The 13,888-nt window shown below is 43.5% G+C and overlaps 1 protein-coding gene across 1 annotated transcript in view; it reads right to left on the bottom strand.

Annotated features, from left to right (window-relative positions):
- The window catches only part of PLCL2 (phospholipase C like 2), a 166,840-nt gene that overhangs the window by 30,437 nt on the left and 122,515 nt on the right, over window positions 1–13,888 (bottom strand). Inside the window, exon 4 of the mRNA XM_059664046.1 lies at window positions 4,201–4,276. Within this exon, the coding sequence (XP_059520029.1) occupies window positions 4,201–4,276 (76 nt within the window). The remainder of the gene's footprint in view (window positions 1–4,200; window positions 4,277–13,888) is intronic.

Here is a 13,888-nt window from a genome sequence, read left to right as displayed (position 1 = left end):
CTGCCCTACACACGCCCAAGACCATCCTGCATATCAGATATTTATATTACGATTCATAACAGTAGCAACATTACAGTTATGAAGTAGCAACGAAAATAATTTTATGGTTGGGTCACAACATGAGGAACTGTATTTAAAGGGCCAGAAGGTTGAGAACCACTGTTTTATGTCTTCCTCTTCACCTCTTCACTGGATCTTTCCTATTCCTGGGAATATGGTTCTCTTATTAAGATTTCCCTTGTGCCCTCTGACCCTCTGTACTGCCATATTCTCGTTCTCTTCTTCACTTGATCTTAGCCAAAAGGCCGAGAAGCGATTCATTCTCTTCTTAAGAGGGAGAGCTACAGAGGCTTCCCCAACTGCCCACCGCCTGGTGGTCCCCTCTGTCCTCCCTGCAGTCTGACCCTTTGGCTGTCTGCCAGCGGGGAAGGTCCTAGCCTGCCTGGGCTGGAGATCTCTCCTTGACCTTCTTCTCCTGCCTCACTCCCTCTTCTCAGTAACAACATCAGCACGCACATTTCTGTCTCCAAAAAAATCAACTGCATAGTCCAGAGTCTGAATCTGTCCAAACCGAACACAATTTTTAACAGCAGACCTCTTAATTTTTACTTGTTTAAATGACGGTTAATCTAGTAAGAATGTAAATTAAAATTAGTGTTTAGAAGTTTGAAATGCTTCTAAAATAATCCTCTCTTACAGCACTTTGGTGACCCATATCTTCATTTTGTCATTGCAAGATTAAAGTTATGCAAGCAGAACAGCAATTACTTATCAAAAGTAAAATCTTATGCAAATGTTTTAAGCCAAATACAAATGAGCAATTCTTCATATGACTAATAACAATATGCCCTATGATAACTGTAAATATGAGAAACAAGAGATCAAGGGCCTCTAAAATAAGCACTGGGATGGTAGAAGGGCTGTGTAGGCGGTCAGCGGTAACTATGAAACCACAAGACCATTGTCATAGATGTGATACGTGTACACAACGGAACCTTACTTAGCCATAAGAAAAGATCAAATACTGTCATTTGCGACAATGTGGGTGCAAAAAAGCTTAGAACCATAAGATTTCACTCATATGTGGGATATAAAACTGAAACTCATAGGCACAGACAACAGTGGTGGTAACCAGAGGGAAGGGGGCAAGGGGATAGTAAAGGGAAAAGGGAGCCAAATGTATGGTGACGAAGATGATTTGCCTTTGGGTGGTGGGAGCACAATGAAATATGAAGATAATGTATCTTAGAATTGTACTCTTGAAACCGATATAATCTTATTAACCAACTAGAGGTCCAGTGCATGAAATTCATGGGGGGGGTCCCCTCAGCCCAGACTGCACCCTCTCCAATCTGGGACCCCTCGGACATCCCTCTCACAATCTGGGACTGCTGGCTCCTAACTGCTTACCTGCCTGCCTGCCTGATCACCCCTAACTGCCCCTCCCTGCAAGCCTGATCACCCCTAATTTCCTCTGACTGCCAGCCTGGTCACTCCCAACTGTCCCCCCCCCCCCGCCAGCCTGTTCGCCCCTCACTGCCCCCCTGCTACCCTGGTCACCCCTAACTGCCCCCCCGCTGGCCTGGTCACCCCTAACTGCACCCCCTCTGCCAGCCTGGTCGCCCCTTACTGCCTCCCCTGCCATCCTGGTTGCCCCTAACTGCCCCCCCACACACACACACTGGCCTGGTCACCCCTTATTGCCCCACCTGCTCTCCTGGTTACCCCCGACTGCCCTCCTCTGCTGGCCTGGTACGCCTAACTGACCCCCCTGCCAGCCTGGTGGCCCCTCACTGCCCCCCCTGCTGGCCTGGTCACCCCCAACTGTCCCCTCGCTGCCCTGGTCACCCCCAACTGTTCCCCCGCCCCCTCTGCCAGTCTGGTCGCCCCACGCAGCCTGCTGTTCAGTTGTTTGGTTGTCCCTCACTAACTCCCCTGCTGGCCTTGTCACCCCATGCAGCCTGCTATTCGGTCCTCTGTTTAGTTGTTTTGGTTGTGACAGCCCCTGGCTTTTTATATATTAGGAAGAATGTCACCCCAATAAATTTAATTAGAAAATAAAATAAAAGAATCGTACATGCTTCTAACAATCTTTAAACCCAGAGCAACACAAATCATTACACACTGGCAATTCTCTGCCTTTCCCACCAAGAAAAAAATCCTTCATAGACAATACTTCAGTTTTTTAAATACAAGCAAATATATCCCTTACTGAAATCAAATAGAAGGACAACATAAAGCTGCATTATGTTAGAAATTATTAAACTTCATACACCAATGAAGTTGCAAAGAATTGATAAACTGTTAAATAAAGTGATGTTTTCTGATAAATGTAGTTTCAAATTCTAATAGTCCACACTTCTCATAGCAATACATGCATTTAATAGAACTGAATACTTAGTAAAAGTCAAATCACAGGCAGTTAATATTGGAGCAGAATGTGAGAACAGATGTCATGGGTAAAATCCGGAGGGTAACTCAATATGCAAACCTGGTGCCATAGGAGGTTACTATCCTATCTGGAAGGTGGGATACGTAAGTAGGCTACACAATAACTGTAGAAGCTCTATCGGCTGAACAAAACCCTGTATTCATGTTTGAGGGGCTGAATAGAATGGTTAGGTAACATAATCCCGGAAACACGCAGGTCTCCTGGAAGGCTGTTGAGACAAAAAGAAGCAAAGCCCCGACTGGCAGAGAGGAGGGAGAAGTCCTACCAGAAGGACGGCTCATGAAAATCCAACTAAATAGAAACACACAGGGAATGGAGAGGGGTGGCAGCCCACAGGCCCGGCCGATGGGCACCATCACTTCCTTTCTTCCGCTCTGCTCCCAACAGCCTCCCAATCAGCTCTGCCCACGAAAATGCTCTGCACACAGCTGATGATCATCATCTTACAGCTCACTCTCTCTCCCATGCTGCTAGAAAAACAGACAGACAAAAACCAAAGGCTCCCACAGCCTCACAAACCGAGCTCAGACTCCGAGGAAACACAGTAAGTTCTCACCACATTCAATTGTGTGTGACTACTTTCATCTTGTCCAACTGGAAGGTTCTCGAAGGCAGAAACGAATCTTGTTTATTTTTTGATAAGCAAGTGCTCTTACAAGTACCTTGTGCATAGAAGTTCAAAACATATTTATCAAATGAGCAGATGATGTAACTCATGAATTTTCTATAACATTGTCAAGATGGGTGGGTAGATGACCTTGTGTGGAAGTCAGAAGTTTAGATTTGATACGACAGACTCTCCGGCAAGCTTCTAGAAGTTCTGTATAGGGGAGTGGAATGATAAAAATACTGTTTGAAGTAACTTGAGTTGTGGCTGTAGGGAATATTACCCCAGAAGTAGAAAGATCATTTTGCTAATAATGTTTTGCTACAAAAAGAGTAAAACGAAATGAGATTTTTGTCTGTTCATTAGTCACTAATGTGTATATTCCTTCAATAAACACCACAAAAGAAAAATGTCTCTTTAATGTATTTTAAATGAGTTCATTCTGATATGAGACACTTTTTTTTTCAGGCTAGGTAATAGTTATATTTCTTGATTTTAAAGAATAGCAACCAAAAACCTTAGCAATTAAGGACAGATATTCTTATTTATGAATTATAAATATTCTCCATATTAGAATCTTCCAAACTGACACTCAAACAAAATTTGAAAATTGAAAGAACTCCATTTTGTCTGTTCTTATTACAGTGCAGAACACTTGATTTTGGGGTTTTATCACAGCTAAAGTTAGATGGTGGTTTATGTGAGTAGAATTTTATAATCTAGCCTAACACTTGGATGTTAAATTAATGAAGTCATCAGCATTTGAAAATGTCAGTGCATTAAAAAGTGCTAAGAGGTTGTAACTGGTGCCTATTCTCCTTTCTAAGAACTGTTCTTTCCTCTGCTCCAGCCTCACCCTCCCTACCATGTGCTAGAGACAGCGGGGATGACAGGAGGGGCTGGCAGCACAGGGTACACAGGCGAAGAGATAAGTGCAGAGGTCCTCAATTTTGGCTGTTCATTAGAAAAATCTGGGAGCTTTGAACAGCTATGACACCGTAAGCTGTTCAAATACATTTTAAAAGGCCCTCCCCATGCCCCACCGGATACTTTGTTATCCAGGCTTGAGAACCAGTGAATCAGAGGCAAAATATATGATGCTACTGATTTTATTTTAAAGAGAAGACAAGCTTTCACTTACCTGCCTTCTGACAGTGCACAATCTTTTCATACACAGCATCTGCATTTTCAAGCAATGCCTTGAGGGACTGCATCATCTGCAAAGGGAACATCCAGACAGAATTACACCTGACAGCGACACACCAGGCTGCACACGTGCAAGAGGCGCCGCCCCTAACGTCAGGCCCAGGCTCTTTTCTCTGACTTCCCACTGCTCAAGTTCAAATGTGTATGTGAAAAATGATAAAATCACACATCACTGTGAAATGGCTTAAGCAACTATTTCAGGTAAGTTTCAGGTATACTAGTAGTGAGGCTTGTACAATACTGAATTTGAAACTGGAGCCAGTAATGAACTAAGGTCGTTTCAGTGTGAAAAACTACAAATAAATATGTGCATACAGTGTTTTAAATCATATTTTCAGTCATTCATTTCAACAAAATCTTCCACTCCATCTTATAGGCAGTTTCAACACCTACACAACTTACCCTTTGCAGCCCTTCATCTGAAGATCAGTGTAAAATTTATGAGGATCAAAAAACAGCTTCTATTTGAGGCATCACTAATGATGATATCTTTAATGTTCCTATCAATGATTTTAAATATCCAATCTTGAGTTCTTGTTCCAAATTGCATAAGCTTGGTTTAGTTTTAAGAGCCAAGCTTGAATAAAAAAGGGTTGGGGCACAGCTGATCTATCATTTTACTCACCGAAGTATTGGGGAAAGTAATGGTTTTGGCTCTAACATTACTATGGAAACGGGCTAGCCAGATTCAGCTCTCTGGCTCAAGCAGGTATAATTATTGATGCTTACCTTAAGGGTAGATTCTAACTTTTTGTACTTAAATGTCCAAATATTTTGCATTATAATATCACTCATCTATATTTCATGACATTTCTAAGTAACAAATACCAATCCATCATTCTTCATTCCTTTAAATTCTGTGTTGTTTTTCTTTATAGTATTTATCACTGGCTGCCACAGTAATTGTTTCATAGAAATGAAATATAGGTCAGATTATCTGTATAACTCAAAGAACATCATATTTTGATTAATTGCACTTATTTAAACTAAAGCATAATCAATATGCCTCTCAAGAAGTGCACCAGATTCTTCAAGTCAGTCACACAGCATTTATCAACTTCCACTGTTCTAAGATAATTATAGTGAGCACCCAAAGGTTTCAGACCGGCAGCCCCTGAGGAGGAACTAGGGACATAGTGACCTACAGGACATAGACCATCTTCAAGGAGTTCACAGCCCAGTGGTGGGGCTTGCACTTTGGAATTCAGTGCTTTCACATTCACTCTTCAAGATCTGAGTCATTTCTGTAAATTAAAATAGTCTATTTTACAGCTTGACATACTAAACAGGCAGTGATGAAAATGAATAGTCAAGAACTCAATTATACTGATATCAAGTCATTTGTACTATTACATAATTCGCATACTGAAAAGGTTCATCTCGTCACTGGTAACCTTTTCCAGCTTTGATGTCAAGCCAAATGAGAGATATAAAGAAGCAAGAACTTATTCAAGTAAGGATGGTGGCTGTCACAGCTCAGTATCAAAGAACTGGCAACTGTGCCTCCTTCATTGGAGTAGAAAAAAATTAAAAAATAAATACAAGCGATGAAATGAACCTGGTCATGACACAAATGGGCAGGACAGGAGTGGTAACAGAAGGATGGAAGAAAACCAAGCAGCAGCACTAAGCACAGGCTCAGGCACACAACCTGTGGGGGAAGGTGTTTAAAACAGATTTACACCGGGGGTGCAGCAGGGGCAAAGAGTGCAGATTTACACGCGTTCAAATCCTGGTTCTGCTATTCATCAGTTGTGTCATCTAGGACAAGATATTAAACATCACGGAGCCATAATTTCCTACCTGTAAAGTTGTGAGAATTAAATGAAATGATGCAAGGGACTGGCACAAAGAAGACACCATGACTGGTTAATGTCACAGCTGACTCCTCATTTATCCAGGGGTCTGGTGGAACATTTTCTGATAGCCCAATTTGAGCTGGGTAAGTATGACTTCCTTTCATATGTTCACTGGCAATGCTTCAAACACTCATCACACATTTTAGTTTTACTTAAAAAGCCTGGTTGATGAAGTTCCGAAAATCAACAAAGTGCATTCTTCTTCTTCTTTTTATAATCCTCACCTGAGAGTATTTTTTAATTGATTTTAGAGAGAGAGAAAGAGGGAAGGCAGGGAGAGAAGGAGAGAGAAGAGGGGGGGGGCATTGACTGGCTGCCTCCTGCACTCATTCCAACTGCGGATTGCACACGAAACTTAGGTATGTGCCCTGATTACATATCAAACCCACAACCTTTTGGTTCATGAGACAATGCCCCAACCAACTGAGCCACCTGGCCAGGGCTGCACTATTATTCTTGAAAGCATCTTCCAGTTTAAATTACCACCAAAGGCTACAAATTATGCACCTTTCAGCTGTAAAATACAGGCAAGGCTTAAGAAATGCACATCTATGTCAAGGGGCTGGACAGGGAAGTTCACGGCCTCCTGTGCTCTGTAATACTTGGAGGATCAGGTCTTTGTTCTTGGGACAATCATCTTCTGAGGCCGTGTAAGTGGGACCCTGAGCTAAGGGCGGAGAATAAATAAAGAGCTGCTGGCCCAGGACTATGAGCAAACAATAATCACTATAGCATGTGGCATTGTCACTGCAGCCCACGTGCTGTTGTGTGTGACAGCCACGGCAGGGTGGTGGGATATTTAATGGTGGTGTCCTGGCGTCCATGGTGATGTTCCCTTTGTGGCTTAGACTGCAATACAAAAGTTCTTCTCCTAATAACGGGAGTAAAATGCATTTCCTCCTGCCCCGTTCTTACTTATGAGTGATATATAAAATATGAAGGTGTCTAATACACCAGGTGGAGTATGCAAGCATAGTGAAAATCCAGTCCTCTCAGATTTGTGAATAAACAGCAGCAGGTATTGGCAGAGTGTGTGTGGGGGGGGGGGGGGGAGGAGGGAAGGGTCTGGGGCAGAGTTCCGGAGGGAACCAGCTTAGGAGAAAGTAGGCACATAGCTAGCAAAACTTAGACCAGGCAGGAAGAAACATCCAGACCTTAGCAAAAATGATTCCCTTTGCCACACCTGTTATTAAATGTTTTCACCACTTCCTTTCAGCGGGGGTACTGCCAATTTTTTTCTTTTTATAACTTTAGGGTATATATTTATAGTTAGGGTGCACGCTTATAATTAAATGAACATATGGCAGTTTGTAGTTCTCGTCATTGCATGAGTTCATGAATCCTCAACTCTTGCAATATTTGCATAAGTTCTTCCCGAGTGAAAGAGCCCCTCTAGGTATCCTCACGGGAGCTCTCTGGACTATGAGCTCCTTCCTGCAAATGTGCCAGGGAGGTGAAGGGTCCAGCATGCTGAGAGGGCAGGGCCGGGCAGTGGGCTCTCCTGCCTGCCAACCGGCTATGTCTCGCTTCATTCAGCTGACAATATGATTGAATGTCGAGCAGCACACAGTACTGGGGACAGCAGGGACATGATGGGGTGCCGTTCGATCTCGTGGGGACCAATCTCTGACTGGGTCTGCTTCTTTATAACAAGTCGTGATTACAAATAGTACAAGTGTTGGCTGAGTGAGTCAAAACGAAAGTAATTCAATGCCTCCTCTGCATCAGGTACATACTTGGTGCATCTATTTCACTGAATGCTCACCAAATCCCTGGGAGATGGGTATGTAGGGGGTTAGTTTGACAGACGTGAACACTGAAGACCTGAGACTTAAGCAACTTTCCCAAGGTCATCTGGCATTACGGACAAAGGAACTGGAACTAATCGACAATGGAACTGGTATTCCGTGTGACCTCAAAGCCTCTGCTCTTTCCACAGCACCATGATAGATCTCGACGTGAGAGGCAACTGCACAAGAGGAGGAAAAGCACTGCAACCAGAAAGATGTGGGAAAGAAAACGTAGTAACTTCTGATAGGTACTGTGGACCCTGAGAAAGACGATACCTACCGAGAAGGGCTCCTGGTAATGAACTGGGCTCAAATGTTGATGTCAGAGCCTCGCAGCCATTTCTGCACAGGGGCCTCTCACACACACTGCACTGCAGAGAGAAGCCTGCACCAGGCTGCCTGCCTCCTGCACTGAACTGCCTTCCTGCACTGTGTTTCTGCCACCTGAGCCAGCCCTTAAAGGAGTTCCTGGAATCCTATTTCAACCAAGAGGACTAAGACTTTCCCTAGCCAATCTATATATATAAAAGCCTAAGCAACCATCGAAATCGAACAGGCTGTGTGGGGCGACTAGGCCAGCAGGGGGGTGAGGGGCAGCCAAACAACTGAGCAGCAGGCTGTGTGGGGCAACCAGGCCCGCAGGGGCAGCAGTTGGGGGCGACCAGGCCGGCAGGGGGAGGGAGTGAGGGGCAACCAGGCCAGCAGGGGAGGGGCAGTTAGAGGTGACCAGGCTGGCGGGGGGGGGGGGGCAGTTGGGGGTGACCAGGCCAGCAGAGGGGGTGGGGAGGGCAGTTAGGGGCGATCAGGCAGGCAGGCGAGCAGTTAGGAGCCAGTGGTCCCGGATTGTGAGAGGAATGTCCAATTGCCAGTTTAGGTCCCGGATTAGAGAGGGTATAGGTTGGGCTGAGGTGACCACCCCCCTGCACGAATTTCATGCACTGGGCCTCTAGTTGTATATAATTAACATCTTCCCCCAACCAATCAGAGCACCTCTATTCTGACCAATCAGGAGGTGTCCTTAGGACCAATCAAACTGGGAGAATTTGGAGTCTTCATTTGAATGAGGGATCAGGGGTGGGGACTTCTGTCTTTATAAGTCAATTCCCCTTGGCTCAAAGAGCTCACTTTCACTTTCCACCAAAGATTGAAGACTGTTTTTCCCCTGCTGGAGCTGAAACAGTGAATTTGAAACACGGAAGGTGTCTTGCCAGAGAGGGGCCTGGCTCCAAGGCTTCCAAACTGTCATGCTATATCACAGTTGAGCTGTGTGCACTGAATAAAGTTTCCTTCTTTACTGCAACCCCAAACTGGGGATTCCTGTTGGTGGTGAGTTGACACCAATGACCATAAGTTGACGGTACTATACGGTATGTTAGTGTCATCTCAACTATTGACACTGACCCAGAATTGTTTTTAAATAATATTTCTATGAAGCACTTGGGAAACCATTTTTTTAAAAAATGACAACAATAAACAATTTGCTCTGGCTGGTGTGGCTCAGTTGATTGATCATTGCCCAATGCACCAAAGGTTCAATTCCCGGTCAGGGCACCCACTTAGGTTGCAGGTTTGATCCCAGTTTGGCAACCCATTGATGTTTTTCTCTCACATCAATGTTTCCCTCTCTCTCTAAACATCAATAAACAAATAAATAAACAATTTACTTGGCTTAATAATTAATTATTATAGCAGATAAATCATTTATATTTAATGTAAAACTACTAGAATAAGCATCTCAGACTAGACAAAAGCAGACATGGGGAAGGACAACAAAAGGTGAGTCAAAGGGGAAACTGCTTTAAGTTCTCTTATTTCTTCTGCATATATTACACTAATATGTCAATACCACGCAAGGCTCATTAGAATGATTGGTTTCATCAGCATAATTTGCATAATTGCAAATGGCTTAACTTCAACAGTCCCTTTTAAATGCACAGGTATAACTCTTGGCACCGCAATCAGGCATCCTGCTGCTTGCCCAGTAACTCACCATGTGGACACTCACACTGCTTATGAAGTACAAAATGCGTTTATATAGCTGTTGCTAATGGAGTTTATATTAGTGTCCAGTTACCTGTACCTCCCAATTTCTGGAATAACGCATTAGAAAAATAATCTATGGATTTAACAAAGATTTGATCAACTCTAACATAAGATTTTAATATAGGATTCAGATCAAAAGCAGGAAATAAAGGCAAATAAAAATTCCAATTCATATTTTATTAAAGTTGGAAAGAAACCAGCAATGCCTTTTACAAGAATGCTCTGCTTTGAAAATAACTGCCCATGTTAGTGTAAGGCAAACTTTTCTGCTTAGAGATGTTATGAGCAGGACAATTACTATATTAATATATTTCTTATTACTGGCTTTCTATAGACTGAATCTTTACTTTCTGTTTTGAAATTTGCATATCATTTTGGAAAATTCTGTTTTCTGAATAAGCAAGGCCATGGTTTCATGTAGGAACCTTATGTCTGATTTTAGACAATACACTAAATCTCCTTTCATCCCAAGAACACAGATTTTGATAACTACAAAAGTAATTTGTCAATAATTTTAAGTCCTTGGATGAAAGACATTTAATAATAGTAATAACATATTCTAAAGTCTCTATTTTCCCCGTTTGACCTTTATTTTCAGATAGAAAATGCCTCTCTCTTAAGACCTCCCTTTTCCTTTCCCCATCTTCACACCTGGATGCTGCTGCTACTCCCGGGCAGCTGTTTCTAAGGAAGCTACAAAGTCTGAGAGGTGCTGAAGCTGTTATAAAAGAGAACAGCTAGATAGCAAAAAGGGCTTGTTCTTGTACACAGATTCTGTGACTGGGTGACACATAACAGGTAAATATCTTCCCCAACTCAAGTACGTGAGCATCATTCTCAAACTTCCCAATGGACTTATAAAAAAGATTCGCCTGGTCCTCACCGAACACCTCCAGAGTGCCAAGTCCTGGGGAGGCATGTAGGCCTTGGTTGACAGAGCATGCCCAGGCGGCAGGCTGGCAGGTATGGCCTCAGGTACCACCGAGCTCAGGAAAGACCCTGGTAAGACCAAAGCTGGACCTGCCTCCAGGGCTCCAGGGATGAATAACAAAGCAGCAAATGTGAACCAAGGATGGAGGTCTTTAGAAGATGAACTAATTCAATTCAAAGCATCATTCTACCTCCAGCGAGAATGATCTTTATGGCAGTCTCTAAAGCTCAGTGTCATTGGAGGATTGTCACCCTGATGCTACACAACCTTACAAAGCGAGCTGGTTCACTAATGCTGAGAACAGGACAGAAAACAAAAACAAAATACCCTCAGGAATCTAAGCTTTGCCGCTTTTTTCTGTGTTCCTGAAAGTAACATCTGAGTTAACAACAGGACCTTTTTTCTTAACACTTTGCAATAATAATTAGTATGTGAGTGAAGAACTTTAGAATCAAATGCAGAAACACTGGAATTCACAGGGGACATTTTCTCTCACTAAACCCTCTCAAAGCTGAACTACTTGAAGAAAAACCATTTATAAAGTTATTGATGGAAAATACAACATAGCTTTTAATACTTGAATATAAAAATCACATTTGAACTGGGGTGCGAAAGTTATATGGCTGTGGGGGCTCTTTGCCCAGCTGTGTGCTACAATGAAGCCTAGTCCCTCTTCCCCATCAAGGCCGCGGCCACAGTGCTGTATGGCGAAGGGCAGAGCGCTGGCCACCCTCCAGGGCCCGAGGTACGCCCAGTCATTGATAGTTGCGGTCACCATCCCTCTAGCAAGGTCACTATGAAAACACTTTTAAATAACAAACCGTTTCCCAAGTAACCTGTCCTAGTTATCTCACTTCTGCTTCCACATTTTCCACTATGCAAATTATAGAAAATTATAGAAAAAAAACCCTACATAATGGAAAAATTACAGAAAGAACCCACAGTCCTGCCAGTTTAAGAAGCACTGCGGAATTAACAAACATGAAGAGAGGAGCATATTTTATGTGGGTGCTACCCCATACGGGACCCCACTGCGGCATGATGAGGAGAGGCGGGATGCGAACCAATGTAAAGTATCCTTAAGCTCTCTAGGCATTTCCATTCCCATTGGAGGAAACACGTCCAATTCAACGAGTTTACAGTTTTAAGCAGAGATGCTCTGTGTTCAAAGTGGAATTTCAGAAGGAAGAACAGGGTGAGGGAAGAAATGAAGGCGGGGCCTGAAAGTGGGAAGGGAGCACCTGCTCTATGAGCGACATGGGAGGCCGAAGAGGGACTGGGGACAAAAGGGTGGGATGGGGAATGTGCAGGAAGAAAGGGCGACAGGACAGGACTGGGTGGTTTATGTGCTGTAGGCACAGGGAAGAGCCAAAGACACAGAGGGTCAGCTGGACAGATAAGGAAAACTAGAGCTCATCCACCAGCTGTAAAGCATCTCACAGTTTACAAAGTGTCTGGAACACGTTAACTGCTCCAGGCGGTGGAGCTCCCCGAGATGAGGTGGTTACAATGGGGCAGCCTTGAGAAAAGCCGGCAGCAGTAACCAGGGACCCTGTGGTGCTTGGTTCCGGCTTTGGAAACTGGGAATTTCTGCCCCAGGGTTGCAGCTGAGATGAAAGGTCTCCATCTCCAAGGGAGGAATTGCAAAAAGAAGTGAGATTAAAATGTCACAGAGGAGCTCCGGAGAATACTAGTGCAAGAGACAGGGAAGTGGTTGGAGGGGAAGGAACAGAACAAGGGTAGCAGACATTTACTGACGTGCAGCAGAGTTTCTGGAAGGGGGTGGGTCTACAATGTGAGCAGCTCTGGCTTTGGCCACTTGATAATTGTGGAGAATGCAGTCCCGACAATTCTGCTATAATGTGATGAGCATACGGGTTCCTGAAAATCAGTGCGCTATAGAGAATGTGCAAGAAAACCCAGAAGGTTTGCGGGGGAAATGGGGTTAGGGGCACGCCATTAAGAAATTTTGCAGTGACATTAAACAAAGACAGGAACTGAATAACAGTGAGCACACAGGGCTGCGTGTGTTAAATAGTTAAGGAATGCAAAAATTACTCCAATGAATGTGGCACCTGACCTTGAAGAAGACCTGAAATCTGCTTGTGGAAATGGGTGTCAGAAGTGTTGCAGCTTGTGAGTTACTGTGAAGTGGGAGGCGGAGAGTGAGATCTGAAATCCGATGAAAAGTTGTAACACAAGACACGGATAGGCGTAGCTCCTAACACACGTGGTGAACGAGTAGCTGGTAGGTGTCTGAGTTGTGAATGTGTACATTCAGTTCACCAAGGTGCAGTTTTCTGCGTCCACTAGTGTTTCTTGTGGTCAAAACTGTGCATAAGCAAACACAACATTTGCCTCAGGCTAAAATTGTTCACTAACGTGTCATTCAAATAAATTTGCATTTTTCAAAACAAGTGTTGTAGCAGAACTGACTATAAAAGGGAGAGTATTTCAAAATATTTATAAGTTGTTTTTTTTTATTCTCCTATGCAATTATACTGGGAAGTATAAACTCTCAGTTCCAATCATATTCCACCTAAGTATGGTTTTGGCATCGTATAAGCCTGTCTCAACACTGTCTCAACTATTTTAACAATCATTTCTTGCCAAAGGATAGATGCCAAGTGCTGTGTGAATCTGGAGTGAATTATGAATGTTGAGTGACCCGGGTCCAGATCCAGGAAGCCAAGGATTCTCTAGCTTTTCAAAATGCTCTAACTTCTCATAAAGTTCACTTCAGGGCGAGAGTGGCACGTACCTACAGGACGCATGTGGTTCTCCTGGGACACCACTTTCCTCTAAACACTGATGCCATCTGAATCTTATGCACTACATTCCAGATAAAATCCTGCACAGCAACATCCCATTTCATCTGTAGGTGTCTAGTTGAGTTTTCACAGGATCAAAAGCCTCCTCTACCACAATCAATGTGTCCATCTATAATTTCTCACTCTCAATTAATATATTACCATATTTACACACGTGGAAAGGGCTGCA

This window comes from Myotis daubentonii, chromosome 14, assembly GCF_963259705.1.
Source record: "Myotis daubentonii chromosome 14, mMyoDau2.1, whole genome shotgun sequence".
In the NCBI taxonomy this organism is placed as follows: domain Eukaryota; kingdom Metazoa; phylum Chordata; class Mammalia; order Chiroptera; family Vespertilionidae; genus Myotis; species Myotis daubentonii.
This window is presented reverse-complemented; position numbering and strand designations above follow the sequence as displayed.